The following is a 14,056-nucleotide window of genomic DNA, read 5'->3' as shown; positions in this document are numbered from 1 at the left end:
CTTACTCAAAGCGCAAAACAGTAAAGTTAGTTCACCTTAATTTACCTTTATGTGTTACATGTTATACATTTAATAGCAATGATGTTCTGGATCTATAAAAAACCTGTTTTATATATAATCCCACTATAATCCCACAATAATATAAGATTCAATTCAAGATTCAAGAATTTATTTTTACAAGTTATATGACATACTGTACAACAAGCAGTGAAATGTAGGTCATATAAGTGTTATTATGGTATTTTTAAAATAACATGTATGACAATGTTTTTCATTTCATTCATATAAGTGTTATTATGGTAACTTTGTATAACTTTTATGACATTATTAACAAACATAAAAATATCATATCAAGGAAAATGTGTTGTTTAAATACACTTACATTCATTTAGCAGATATTACGCACTATTCTGATGTTTAGAAATAACACTGATTTAGTGATAAAGATCATGGAAGAAACCGTGTTAGATATGTGGTATCTTAAAAGCTAAAGACAACAGCGAAATATATTATTGTCTGTCTGTGCGCGCAGTCTAAAAAGTTGTATTCGCTTTTATGAGTGAGAACACAAGTCCCCGCCTAGCACTGGCAAATGGCCAATAATATTTAAAGGCGTGTGCCATCGCGTTCCTTATTGGCTGAGAGAGCTGTCACTCCAGCCTTTAGTGGGCTGGCTAATTGAATCGCTGAGTGCGATACACTTCTATCCTTCTCACTCACTCGCGAGGAAGGTAGTTGCACATTACCGACTATCAGCAGTCGCTACCGGAGCCGCATGAGAAACACCGAGTGAAAGCCGCGAAACAGTACGAGGAGCCAGCAAAGTGTGCTTGACTCAAAAGTACGGAAAGGAGGAAACTTCGCGTAAACTATGGCCGTATCAGCAACTCCTCCGGTGCTTTCACCGACCTCCACTCCCGGGGGCGCGAGCAGCCTATTCCGTCCCGACTCTCTGTACTCCAGCCCGGCCGAGTCCCCGCGACTGACCAGCAGCATGATCAACGCTTTCATCACCGGCACCGGCGGCGGCGGCTGCGGCAGCACTAACGGGAACGGGCCCGGGGGTGTCCATAATAACGAGTGTAAGATGGTGGAGGTGCACGGCGTGAAAGTGGCCTCGTTCACCGTGGAAGGGCAGGAGCTCATCTGCCTCCCGCAGGTGTTTGACCTGTTCCTGAAGCACCTGGTCGGCGGACTGCACACCGTCTACACCAAGCTGAAGCGGCTGGATATATGTCCGGTGGTGTGCACGGTGGAGCAGGTGCGGATCCTGCGCGGACTTGGGGCCATTCAGCCGGGCGTGAACCGGTGCAAACTCATCACCCGAAAAGACTTCGAGGCGCTTTATAACGACTGCACCAATGCCAGGCAAGTCTTCCATCATCACATACACGGCTCACACATCTGATGTGCTTTTCAAGTTCATTCAGAACTAGCAGAGTTGTCGCACTTGGAAAAGTTTCTAACACTTTATGATAACTTGAATAAAAATGATTCCATGCATGCATAAGTATGAATGGGTATGGAAATGTATGAATTACTCGTTTATTGACATTTCTGTTTTAACGCACGTGATCTAAACAAGTTAATTAATGAATTTTGATATAAAAGAATAATGTTTTAAGTTAATTTACCTATTAAAAAGTTATTATAAAGTGCTATTTGTGAGCTTGTCAAAACGCAGTAAATGTCCACAATTAAACTTTTGTCTAAAACTGGTTGCGATTAGTTCTTCTTTCCGCCAAACCACCTGCGAGTTTGACCTCTTTTCCGTTTCGAATCAAATCATTGTCCAGAGAAAAATGCAGTAATAAAAATAGTAATAAAAAAAGTACAAACAAACAAACAAAAAAAACACCTTAAATTAATTACTGCTTTCTCCAGATTCAAGCAAATAACTTTATTTTGAATTTTTTGGCTCATTTGTCTCGCTGACCACTTGACCTGCTTTTTACATAACAGCGATTTAAATAAACTAGAAACAATAATATGATATTTATATACACTTGCAAGAATATATATATATATATATATATATATATATATATATATATATATATATATATATATATATATATATATATATATATATTCCTGTCTGGAAGGCAGATTTTTATACTCTCAAATTCTTTTTAAGCTAATTGAACTTGGAGTATTTTTTTAAACTTATGTCATAAAGCAATCTGTACAGCAAAGAAAAGTTTATTATTATTATTTATTTTATTTTATTTTTAACTAGCATGCATTTTTACTTTTTGTCTTTATAATCTTTATAAGTTAACCTTTCCTGGATCTACTACATTTATAACTTTAATTGGGACGTTTAGATTTTTTATATGAGTAAACTGACCCATCATGATTTATTGATCACTCTACAATGTTTTGGGGTTTTAATGAAGTTATATTTCATGTCATTTATTCTTGCTTATACAATGACAGCTCTTTGGACTAGGGGTCATACTTCGGTCGTATTTCACTTTATTTAGTTATTTGCTTGCATAAATAGACATCAGTATCATTTATGCACCTTTATGCACCCTTGTCATATCCAGGGCCTGATCTGGAGTTCTTGTTTGGTACTCCATTTGTCTGGATGATATCCCACGTCTCATTTGGATAAGGTGTTGAGCAATGTTGCATAAATCAATGAATCACCTTTCCTGGATCTGTGGCTGTGTTTGGCGTAGAGATGTTATTCTTAGCTTGCTATCATGACAGATGCATTAGTGTTCTCAGGCAGCTGCAGTAATATCAGCTTATGTGTGTGTGATTGGTGTGGTGGGACTCAAGGGAGCAGTGCACCTTTATCATCCAAGAAAAAAAAAATTGTCTAATTATATGTTAGTATGAAAACTGCAGCATCTTTGCTTTTAGTGGAATAACAATCAAAACATTGTACATAAACATTCTCTGTCCGGAACTACACTTAAATTGACTTTTTAAAAGACACTTAACAAATCATTTTAAAATCATTTGTGTTAATTTTATAAAAAAAAATAATAATAACAAAATAATGAAACATATATAATGTTATTACACAATATAAATTATTAATTAAATATAATAATGTAATATAATAATAAATATATTGTTTTTTATTTATTTTTTATTTTTATTAATTTATTTAAAACAAGTTTTAGTAAAGCCTGTCCTCAAAAACCTATGGTAACCTAAAATACTCCATGAAGAAGTTTGCATCAGGTCTATTATTTCCAATTGTCTATTTCCATTTTCTTAATTTCTAACAGGTAAATTGTCAGGTATTGAAGATATGTTTGGGTTGAGAAGGTTGATAAACGTGGTCTTAAAGTTTTGCACAGAGTATGTGTGTGTGTAGATGCACATATGTGTGTTTTAAGGAGAGAGAGAGAGAGAAAGAGAGAGAGAAAGAGTGTATATCCAGATGGCCATTCTGGGCAAGGTTCGGTAATTAACCTTTTAACATCCCCAGCACAACCTCCAGAAGAATCCCCCGTCACTTCATTGGGCTTTGCGTAGTTGTGAATCAATCTGCCGTGCACATCTAATTAGAAATGAGAGCGAGGAGAGAGTGAGCGGAGGAGAGACCGTTTTACAACATTATTTTGTTTAATTCTGAGTCCAGGCAAAATGGACAATAAGAGAATGAGGTGCGGAACGCTGCGCTTTTCACTCTTCCGTCAGATTGCAGCATACGGACGGATAATGAAATTGCCTGAGCAATGGGCTCCCCTGAAATTGAATTTGCTCCTCGGCGTCGTTGCTTTACAGTTCACCTTCGCAAGCATCGCTTTTATAGTCAGATTTAAACATCATCCACCGTCCCGCTACCAGATGGCTGAAACTAATGTGCGTGCTGCCCCCTCGCCTCCGCTCCCTCCCTCTCTCTCTCTCTCTCTCTCTCTCTCTCTCTCTCTCTCTCTCCTCCTTCAGCACAGGCTCATGGGAGAAGGGCTAAGCTGAGACAAATGGGTGTCTTTTGCATCGGTTTGTACGGGACAGCCATGGCGAAGCAAGTGAGGAGTGTGTCTCAATTTATACTGAGCTGTCTACTTAAGGGGGTGTTTAAACAGGGCGAATTGTTATATTGAAACCAGCCAAACAGGGTGGAACAAAATTAAAGAGGTCATAGGACATGGCATTTTTAAAACCCCTTATAGCGCGACACAATGTCCAAAGGCAGTCATGCTATTGCATGTTTATACAGACCAACAAAACAGATAGGGGTGGGAATCTTAGGGAATTTGACGATACTGTTTCTGTTTCCTCTTAATGATTGCCTAACAGATCCTTTGTTTCACAATCTTTTTAAAGAATGAATATTATGAAAAAGAGAAATTGCAATTCTTATTGCATTCAATGACCTTACTCATTCAAACAGTCAGATCGTATCACATTTCTCAGAACAGATAATATGAAACAATTGTTGCAAAAGTTACATTACAAAGACAGTTAAGCTAGTAAGCAAACTATATTTTAAATAAGCCTAAATAATTATATAAGAAAGAAGCCTATTCTTTTTGCGTGTGTGTGTGTGTGTGTGTAGGCTATGTATAAATAATCACTGATTACAACAGCCTAACTTTTAGGCATCTTGGAGTCGGACATGATGAATTAGTAACTTTATTCACTAGGACCGATTTATAAAAATTTCTGGTTCACAAAACACAATTTAAAGTCATACTCTGGTTGCACTCTGTGTTTTGATGAACTAAAACGAGCCGACTCATACGAGTCATTCGTTCAGGAATCGGACCACACTGATTGCGCTCCACGTTTTTGATTCACTAAAAAGAACCGGTTGATAAGAATCATTCGATCGGAAAATTGGACTATCCTGTCATATACATATACTGCACGTTTTGTCCATATTTTACAGCACTTTAGGGAATTGAAAGTCATATATTTATTTATTTAAAATGAAACCGAATTTGAAAAAGAGTTGGTTCTGGGTTCTTTATACAGAATCATACAGAAAGCGTTAAATGAACGCCCTTCCGAGTCAGCAGCTGAATATGCTGTCTAGGTCGGACGCTCAATAGGGTTTAAGATAGAGCCTAAAATATGCAAAAGTGGTGCTCTTTAAAACTTCCAGACTGAAACACACAAGAAGTGTCCAAATCAGCAAACGAACGCGGCACTTATACTTCTCGCTTTTTATGATTTCTCAGCTCGATCTCCAGGTTTTAATGCATTCATTATTTATTAAAACGAAATTTGCAAGCTAAACATAACACTAAACTAGTTTGCACTTGGGGACTGCACTTAGGAATTTGAATGGGAATTACATTAGAGATGAACATCTGCTTGCGCTCCTGCCTGTTCGCAAAGGTGGATTGGATTAGTTTAACTGTTTTTTTCTCTCTCCATCAAGTACAAGAACATCCAGGAATAAAAAAGCGCAGAAAGCTCTTGTCCACTAATATTTGTTGCATCACTGACCACAGAGTTACTTCATGCGGGTAACATCATAAAAATGACAGCAACATCCCTGTTTGCGTTCATGCCAATCGCACTTTATAGCAGGAGTTGCAGGAAATGTCAAGTTAAATCATAAAACGCATTACTTGTTCGAAAGCCTGTCATATTTTTTTTTCGCCTCTTGAAGCGATTTGCTTTTTTTAGTCATTAATTTAAAATGTGTCTAATTCCCATCGTTGCCCCAGGCGCGAGCTACCATCACACTGCGCGTCAAAGTGTTCCGTTTCAGATTCCCTAAAATGCACAATTTGACACCTTTAAGAAGCATGTTCTTTAGATTAATTTGAATTAGTATCTAACTTATGATTGATTCGGTCTGATTTTGAGTCACGCATGAAGTGTGAACACTAAATGAAGCTAAACTTCAAATCAAAACTTTAAATCAAAGACACAATGACGGACGCGCGGTCCAGAGCGTGACCGCGAGCCTCCACATCTCTTGGTTTCGCCGCGCGTGCACGTGTGCGCGCTCTGTCCATATGGACAGCAGCTCAGCGCCTGTGGCTTCGCCCGAGGCTGCGACGCTCGGCTCGGCCCGGCCCGGCCCAGGCACCCGAGACACCCCGCTGTCTCATCAAATCTTCTCGGATTGTCGCTCTTCCTTCGGCACACCTTAATGTCAGCCATTAATTATACATCCACCTTTTTTGAGGATGTTTTTTTTTTTTTTTTTTGCACATTCACTTTTTCATTTACCCTTTTTGCACAGTAAATTATAAATTAATACAGTTTGAAGCATCAATAGGGGCTTCAGTGCATCTGCAGTCATATCTCATATTCAGTGGCCCATCATTGAACAGTCAGGCCACACATCATCACATTATCATCTTTTTAAATAGTATGTCATGATTTGTAACCTAACAACCTTCTTTTGTAATATTATTTATACTGTGTTTACATTTAAAAGCAAACACAACATCAATAAACAAGAGATAAACAAGAAAAATGCCCTTTATATATATATATATATATATATATATATATATATATATATATATATGTATGTGTGTGTGTGTGTGTGTATATGTGTGTGTATATATATATGTATATATCTATATATGTATATAGTATACACACACTTCTTTTCTTTTCGGAGTAAGAGTCCAATAACTTTTTGTGCCACCATGTAAGATTGATAGAGATTTTTAGAGAGCTGTATTTACTGGTGGTTGAACATATTTTGTAAAGGCAAGCTGGCATTTGGTCTAACAGACTGGCTGTTCTGTCCATCTCTGTCTCATTGCGAACATGTTTGAGACATGCGAGTGCTTAACTGCTGACGGGCTCTTATAAAACAACTTGTGGCCATGTGAGTTCTCATTAATGTTGGCGGGTGCCTGTTCCAAGCCACAGCGCTTTAGTAACTAGTCCCATGCGTAACCAATGAATTAGAGGCAAAGCAAAGACACATGTGGTTAATTAGTGATGGAAAGGCGCTACTTGAATCTTCTAGGCACGGAAATCATGAAAACAAATTAAGAACGCCACTACGTATATGTGAATCTGTACAAATGACATATTGACGTCCGCAATCATTAAACGATGTTTGAGGAACTGCAATTATGAAGTTAGCTCTTAATATACACCGTCTCGATGGGGATGAGGAATAGCAGGTGTTCGCTGATGTGGGAGAGAGATGTAAGAGGTTAAAACAGACAGATGGATATGGCCTGTCAAGAATCTCACAAGAGGAAAAATGACACTTTCCGCTCACCGTCCACAGTAACGGCAGGAGAGAAAGAGACTAGTGTCATTTTGACTTTGGGAAAGTCTCCTCCTGAGCTTAATGACACATCTGCAGCCGGGCTATATTTATTACAGTCATGTAGAATAAAATTGATTGTCTCCTAAAATTAATTTTTGCTTTGCCTCTAGCAGTGCTTTAATGGAGGACACTAGGCCCCGTGCAAGAGTATTGTTTAATCACATTAGTATCACAGCCCCCAGGACAGCGGAGATAATTGTACAAACGAACATCGAAATATGTATCTCTAACTCTTATGATTGAATTATGCAAATGACTTATCTCTTGCCCTTCCAAGCACTAATCATCTAATTAGGACTGATGTTTTAAATGCTTGTTTTTGGATGGGGATCTGGGGAGAAGCAGGAAGCATAAAATTGAATGTGACACTGAAATCGGCAAAGTAGTTTGTACCGGAAGAAGAGCTGGTGTCCCAACCCCCCCCCCCCCCCCAAATTGTCTTTCGTGGCAGAGTTGGCGGCGAGAAGATGATTAGAGCGCTTTAGTGAGTATTTTAAAGGCCCTGAAACATAAGCCCCATCTAATCCATTTTCAGGAGTTAATCATTTTTTTCTGCCACTTTAATAGTTTAGTTTGACACTAAGCTAAGCGCTGTGCTGGAGGGGACTAAAGCTGGTCAAAGAAGCTCTAACTAGCATCCCAATTATGCTGATTAATATTTCATGAGATGTTCCACTGCACTTCACCGTTCCTGCGAGCTAGCATCTGTTGATCTGCTCGCACAAAAGCGTCTCGCGCAGAGGTTATGATAATGACAGGCGAGCTCAAGTGAGCGTTTGACACTCTGTCTGAAAGCGCTCTGACTCTTGGAATCCCGTTTTGAAGAACTTGAAAGATGTGAAGATCTGAGGAAATGACAAAGTCGTGCTTTGCCCTGCTCGGAAGAGTGTTTAAACTTGTCTCTCACATCTGGAGGCCATAATTCGCCGCATTACCCCCTCTCTGTCTAGCTTGGATAGATGGGTTCACCTGTCTTGTTAATGACCTCAAGGGAGGCTTGCTCGGAATTGAAGAGCTCAGTCTTAAAACAACCCTAGTTTTGAAATGAAATGACATTTTGCATGCCTTGCAAATTGAAACATTTGGTTTAGTGTGATGTATTTGATGTTGATGTTGAATTCTGCAGATTTAAGTTCCACTGACTAGCCACGAGGTTTTGCAGAAATTGTGAGAATGGCAGTGACAGTCTCTGAAGCATCAAACTGCAAATGTGTCTCTATGAATGTTTGTGTCCATATTGCAAATGTATTGTCTATCTATTATTGCAAATGAAAAACCTAAGTAACTATATTGTGGAAAATAGCTGTGTGTAGTGTGTACAGAAAAATATTAAATATTTATTTATTTATTTAGAGGCCAGCCATTAGAATTATTTAGTACTTTTTCTCTGACTCTCTCTGTATTGTATTTAATGAAAAAAAATTATAAAACTTTTATTCTTCTATAGCATAATTATTATATATGCCTTAACATTTTATTTTTATATGCATAAAATATTTATTTATAATACACACTGAAGGACAGGCATTTGGATTTTATAGAAATTTGATAGAATGTAAATGTAATAATTAATACAATTATTAAAGTATACATTGTAAACACAAAATGTTGTCTTTGACTGAAGGTATACTGATGTTACGCTGCAGTCAAGCATCATCTGCTTGCTCAGGATTATTAAAAGAAGAAGGAAAGATGAAAGCAAGGTGGAATGTGAGGAGAGATAGGGTCGTGGAGGGGGGGGGGGGGGGTGTTTGTATGTATATGAGTCTCTTTCTGCGCCTGGGTTAAATCAAGAAAAGCCCTGGGTATGTGGTGACTTCATGGCCGGCATGATGCTCTTGTTGGATCTGTAAGGGATTCATTCTGTCTTTATCTGCCCCAGGTGCCCCAGCTCCAATTACCACCCCCCCCACCCCCTCCCCCCACACACCCTTCTGCGCTCCACCATCCGGAGGTCTGCAGAATAGGACTATAAAACTTTTCAAATCCATCCAGGAGCACTGCTCTATTCACACATAGAAAGATCATATTGCAAAAAATGCAATTATTTTAGACAAAAACAGAGGGCATGGGCACCTTATGATGGAAAGCAGTTGCCAAATGTTTTATAAATACTTAGATCATGTGACCTCCACCTGTAACATGCCACATGTCTCCTGTCATCCTCTGCCCTTATCTGTCTTTGAGTTTCCTTTGGCTTACAGTAAATATACCATTGGTATATTTTCATCTGGGTTATTTGGATTAAACAAACATAAATAAAAATAAGTAAACTAATTAATAAATCAGTAAAATAACCCCCCCCCCCACACACACATTATTTTGTTAATTTATATACTTCAAATATATATATATATATATATATATATATATATATATATATATATATATATATATATATAATATATATATATATATATATATATATATATATATATATATATATATAATATATATATATATATATATATATATATATATATATATATATATATATATATATATATATATACATTTACATTTAACTCTGTTACTGAAATAATAAAAAAAAAACTTAGCACCATAGCACAAAAATGCTATGGTGAGATGTCATCACATATCAAATTTACTCATCAACAAAATGCAATTCAACCATACTGCCCACAAGTGATCTGATTTTAGATTTAGAAAACTTAGAAAACTATAAATAATGACATTTAACTTTAGTTAAAACAGATAAGCATCATAATAATGAAAAAATCACCCTGCTCAGGTTTGCATTGCATTTTATTTGTTTCTTAATTTGAAAGAGATTCAAACATTCCTAAATGCAAATCATGGACATGCTCAATAACAGTTGCTTTAATGTGTTTTCCATTCTCAAGTGTTTTTTCCCATGCCCTCATAAGTATGAAGATAGTTTCCATTAATAGCAGCCCTAGGTTTGGAAACATGTTAAGCATGTGCACAGACTGTAAATTGGAACCACTCTATAAAGCAGGTTATGTGTTTATTCACCGTTATGATGTCGGTGTCTTAAAAATGCCTTACAGAGACTCTTCATCCAATCAGAAAGATGGCTAAAGACCACGCCCACACTCACCCTAATAATAACAACTTTTACAATCCCATAGATTAGTAATAAAATAATTCAGCTCTTTTTAAATCCGTAACACATGAAAAAGATTGAATTAAAGTTATTAATGATGGATGGTTAAATTAAACCACAGACCACTTTGTAGGTTCTTCTCCTAGTAATGTGGTCTGTGTGTGCATATGTATGTGTGTGCTGATGCTGTCTGAACCCGTGTAAATATTGTGTTTATCAGAAGCAATGGGTGTCATTTGTGTATGTGAGATGGGGGGGGGGGGGGGGGGTTTCTCTGATGAAAACAATCAGGCCCTGTGTGGTTTCATTACAGGGTAATGTCTCGCCAGATTGTTACGGATAGTTAAAATGAAATGAAGTGAATTAGGGAAACAAGGGTGAGAGCATGCACAGCGCTTTATTGCTTTCGTTTGAAGACACACTGACAATGATCTGCCTTCAGTTTAGTGCATGTATCAGATAACATATCAGAAACTACCTCAGTGTGTGTGAGAATGTGGCCCTTCTTGCTCTGCATTCTTGTCAAATGTAGGATGCATTGCCTTTCACTTTCCTGTCTCTGAACACTTGTGTGTGTGAGAGAGACGTGTATGTGTTTTAAAGTTTTAGATTTTGACTTAATATGAAAAAAAAAAATACTGAAATATACCCTTATATAACATAATGGCCGCTTTATAGTTTTCTGCAGGAAGGTCCATTTAAAGGGCTTTCCAAACCTGAGTTTCTTTCATCTGTTCCTTATGTGTAAAACTGAAATAAATATATTTTACGTTTTTCTGGTAGGTTTAACAGTAGGGCTTTGAAGAACTTAAGTTTTTTGTTTTTTTTACTTACCAATTATCCTTAATGTTTAGTCCTTGAGAGCTGTTATTATCTGAACATGTGAGCATAAGAAATTCAAGATATGGGGCAAAACGCCCGTTTGAGATTGTGTCTCATATTTACAACACATTGTTAAGAAATATCACACGAGCTGTGTAGGCTAAGTGCAATATCACGAGTGCAAATGTGATACTCCTCTTATACAGCAGTGCATTAAGAAGTTCATATTGTGTTATTTTAGACACAATGTTGTCTGTTTTGCTCAGTTTTGCCAACCAGAAGATAAAGATAAAGCAGAACTGTTAATCTCCGAGCAACCCACAGTGACATTTCATTTCTTAATCAACATTTTGAATGAATTTGGTGAACCATTTGGCACGCTGAACCTCTGGCCATAGTCGCATTGGCTTTGTAGTGGTATGACATCAAAGTACCGCGAGAACGATTCAGAAACACAAGGAGTCGTCTGCTCTCTAAAGCAGTTCTTTGATGTCACACACCGATCGGTCTGATGATGATGACACGCTTCAAGTCGAACAAGCCTAATGATTCAATGAACCATTCATAAAGAACCATTTACTTCACTCCTAAATGAATCAGCCATTTGAACGAATCAAATGAATAAATGTCCATATGAGCTATATGTAATACATTTTATCGAACAAAATATTTCTTGCTGAACCCACATTTTGTAATCTCTGTTTTATGCTTCACACAACAATTACTTTAAATGATCTTTTGGGAGTGTTTTCTACAAATTTGATGTGCAATTAATTCGATTAATTAATCACCACATCATGTAATCAATTATATTAAATTCTTTATCGCTTACCAGCCCTAATAATATATATATGAAAAAAAATTGACATACAAATGTGTTCTGCTTGTATTTTATGAACAACGTCCAATGAGTGTAGAAAAGTTTAAAATAAAATGTAATATCTGAGCACAGTCCCAATTATGAATAATGACTTTTGCTTTACAGTTTATTTGTAACAATTTGATCAAGTAGACTTAAAATAGTGCTAATATTTACGACTGAAGGAACTTAGTATCTTTTTCACTGTGCTGTAATTCAGCAGCACACACTCTCTTCTTGACTTTTCCCATGGTGCCTCAGTGTGAGGGATGGCAAGCACACCTGACCCGTCTGTTCCACAGGGGCTTGTGGGTAATGGATGGGTCAGAGCTTTTTTTGATGTTTTATAGAAAGATCACCACGGCTGTCCTGGCTTTCGCCTGACTATAAATCAGGGTCCTCTGTGGCCTGCTGAACTGTCCAGAGTGTGGTTTATGTCAGTCAGGGCAGGGAGGACCTCCAATCCCATCACTCCACCTCCGCTATATCACCCACCCACATGCACACACACACACACACACACACACAGCAGGATCCATAAACTTTGTATCTGTCACACAGGCATCAGTCGGCTTTGATACTTACTTAATATATAGCAGCGTTAGCCTATCTGCAGTATTTTTTAGCACCTATTTAAGATACTGTCAGGTGTTCATAAGATATATATCAAACTGCAACAGTTAATCAATGAGATCAATACAAATCGATAATGAAAATAGTGGACCAGATGTTTAACCCTGATTTACTGGGTCTGTGCTCTTTATGTGTTTTATGTTTTTGCATACACTTTATAGCCTACATACGTTTTTTGTTATATAATCTTCAGTTGACTTGTTACTGTTTTTTAAATCCAACAAAACAGATAAATAAGAAAAAGTTGTTGCACTTGTTGAATTTTTAAACAAAAACTAAACATTGCTTTTTTTCCAAATTTATAATAAATGAATTGACAAAGATTTAGTTATTTATATATTCATTAATGCAAACTTTGTAAAAATTATATAAATTTAATTAATAAAATACATTAAATTAGTTTTAAATAGTAATTAAATATAATTGAAGTAGTAATATAGTAATTAAATGATTTGTGTGTTAAATTATTAAATGCAGTTTTTATTTTTATTTAGATTAATCTGAAAATAATTAGCAGATTACAAATAATCAGCAGATTAAATTCGATTTTATTTGTCAAAAACAGCATGCTTTTTTTGTTGCCCCTATTAATCAATGAATCGAACAAGTAATCATCAAAATAGATGTTCAGTGAAGTGCTTGTTGCTCATTGTTTTAAGGAGAACATTAGAAAATATATGAAATAAAATAATTTTATTAATTGCTTTTGAACTGTTTTGTACTTCTCAAATAATCAAACCAACAATTGGCAATCTGATTCTCAAAACAGCTGTTAGTTGCAGCCCTTTATCAAATATGTTTAGGTACAAATTGTATGGATTATACAGCATTAATATAATAGGCTCTTGTAGTTGTCAGACAACCTGGCGTGTTTCTGGGCCTAAAGAATCTCTTATGTTTGTTACACTCAGAGAGCTGATGCAGCACAAACAGTGTGGTTTTCTCACCACTCTCCTTTAATATTGCCGTTAATGAGTAAGTTGATGTAGTTGAACGTTTAGTTAATAAATATGTCAGACTTTTACCTCTCTCTTCCTCCCTCTTTCCACTCCTTGTCTCTCTCTTGCAGTTTCCCAGGCTCGCTGAGAAATCGCAATTAGTTTTAGATTTACGCTACGATGACAGACAGTGGTATATAAATAGAGGTTAAACACACAATTTACATATTAATTTCATGATTCATTTAATCAATGATTTATGTGGATATAGATTGCTTTTAATCCGCCACTCAGCAGCAGCGTTTGCTCTCTCGCTCCCGCTCTTCTCCGCTCTTCACCAAGCATGACAGAATAGAGTGCCGAACTCTTTCTTTCCCCCCCTCTATCTCTCTCTCCCTCGGTCTCTCTTTCCTCGGAGCTGTTCAGTGGCTCGGAGAGGAATGCGAACGGAGGGGCTCCTAACGGCACTCCTAATTGGTTTAATTTTTCAG

At 36.9% G+C, this 14,056-nt stretch overlaps 1 protein-coding gene across 4 annotated transcripts in view; it reads left to right on the top strand.

The window, feature by feature from the left end:
* Positions 1-690: 690 nt before the first annotated feature.
* The window catches only part of LOC113070059 (dachshund homolog 2-like), a 159,617-nt gene continuing 146,251 nt past the window's right edge, over positions 691-14,056 (top strand). For 2 of the 4 annotated variants that reach the window (XM_026243219.1, XM_026243218.1), the window contains exon 1: positions 691-1,368. In XM_026243219.1, coding sequence (XP_026099004.1) covers positions 872-1,368 — 497 coding nt within the window. In that variant the 5' untranslated portion in view covers positions 691-871. The remainder of the gene's footprint in view (positions 1,369-14,056) is intronic. The other 2 variants (XM_026243221.1, XM_026243220.1) reach the window with 1 other exon arrangement.

The sequence above is a fragment of the Carassius auratus genome, unplaced genomic scaffold, assembly GCF_003368295.1.
Source record: "Carassius auratus strain Wakin unplaced genomic scaffold, ASM336829v1 scaf_tig00002951, whole genome shotgun sequence".
In the NCBI taxonomy this organism is placed as follows: Eukaryota; Metazoa; Chordata; class Actinopteri; order Cypriniformes; family Cyprinidae; genus Carassius; species Carassius auratus.
The sequence above is the reverse complement of the archived record's forward strand: the minus strand, read 5'-3'. Positions and strand labels throughout refer to the sequence as shown.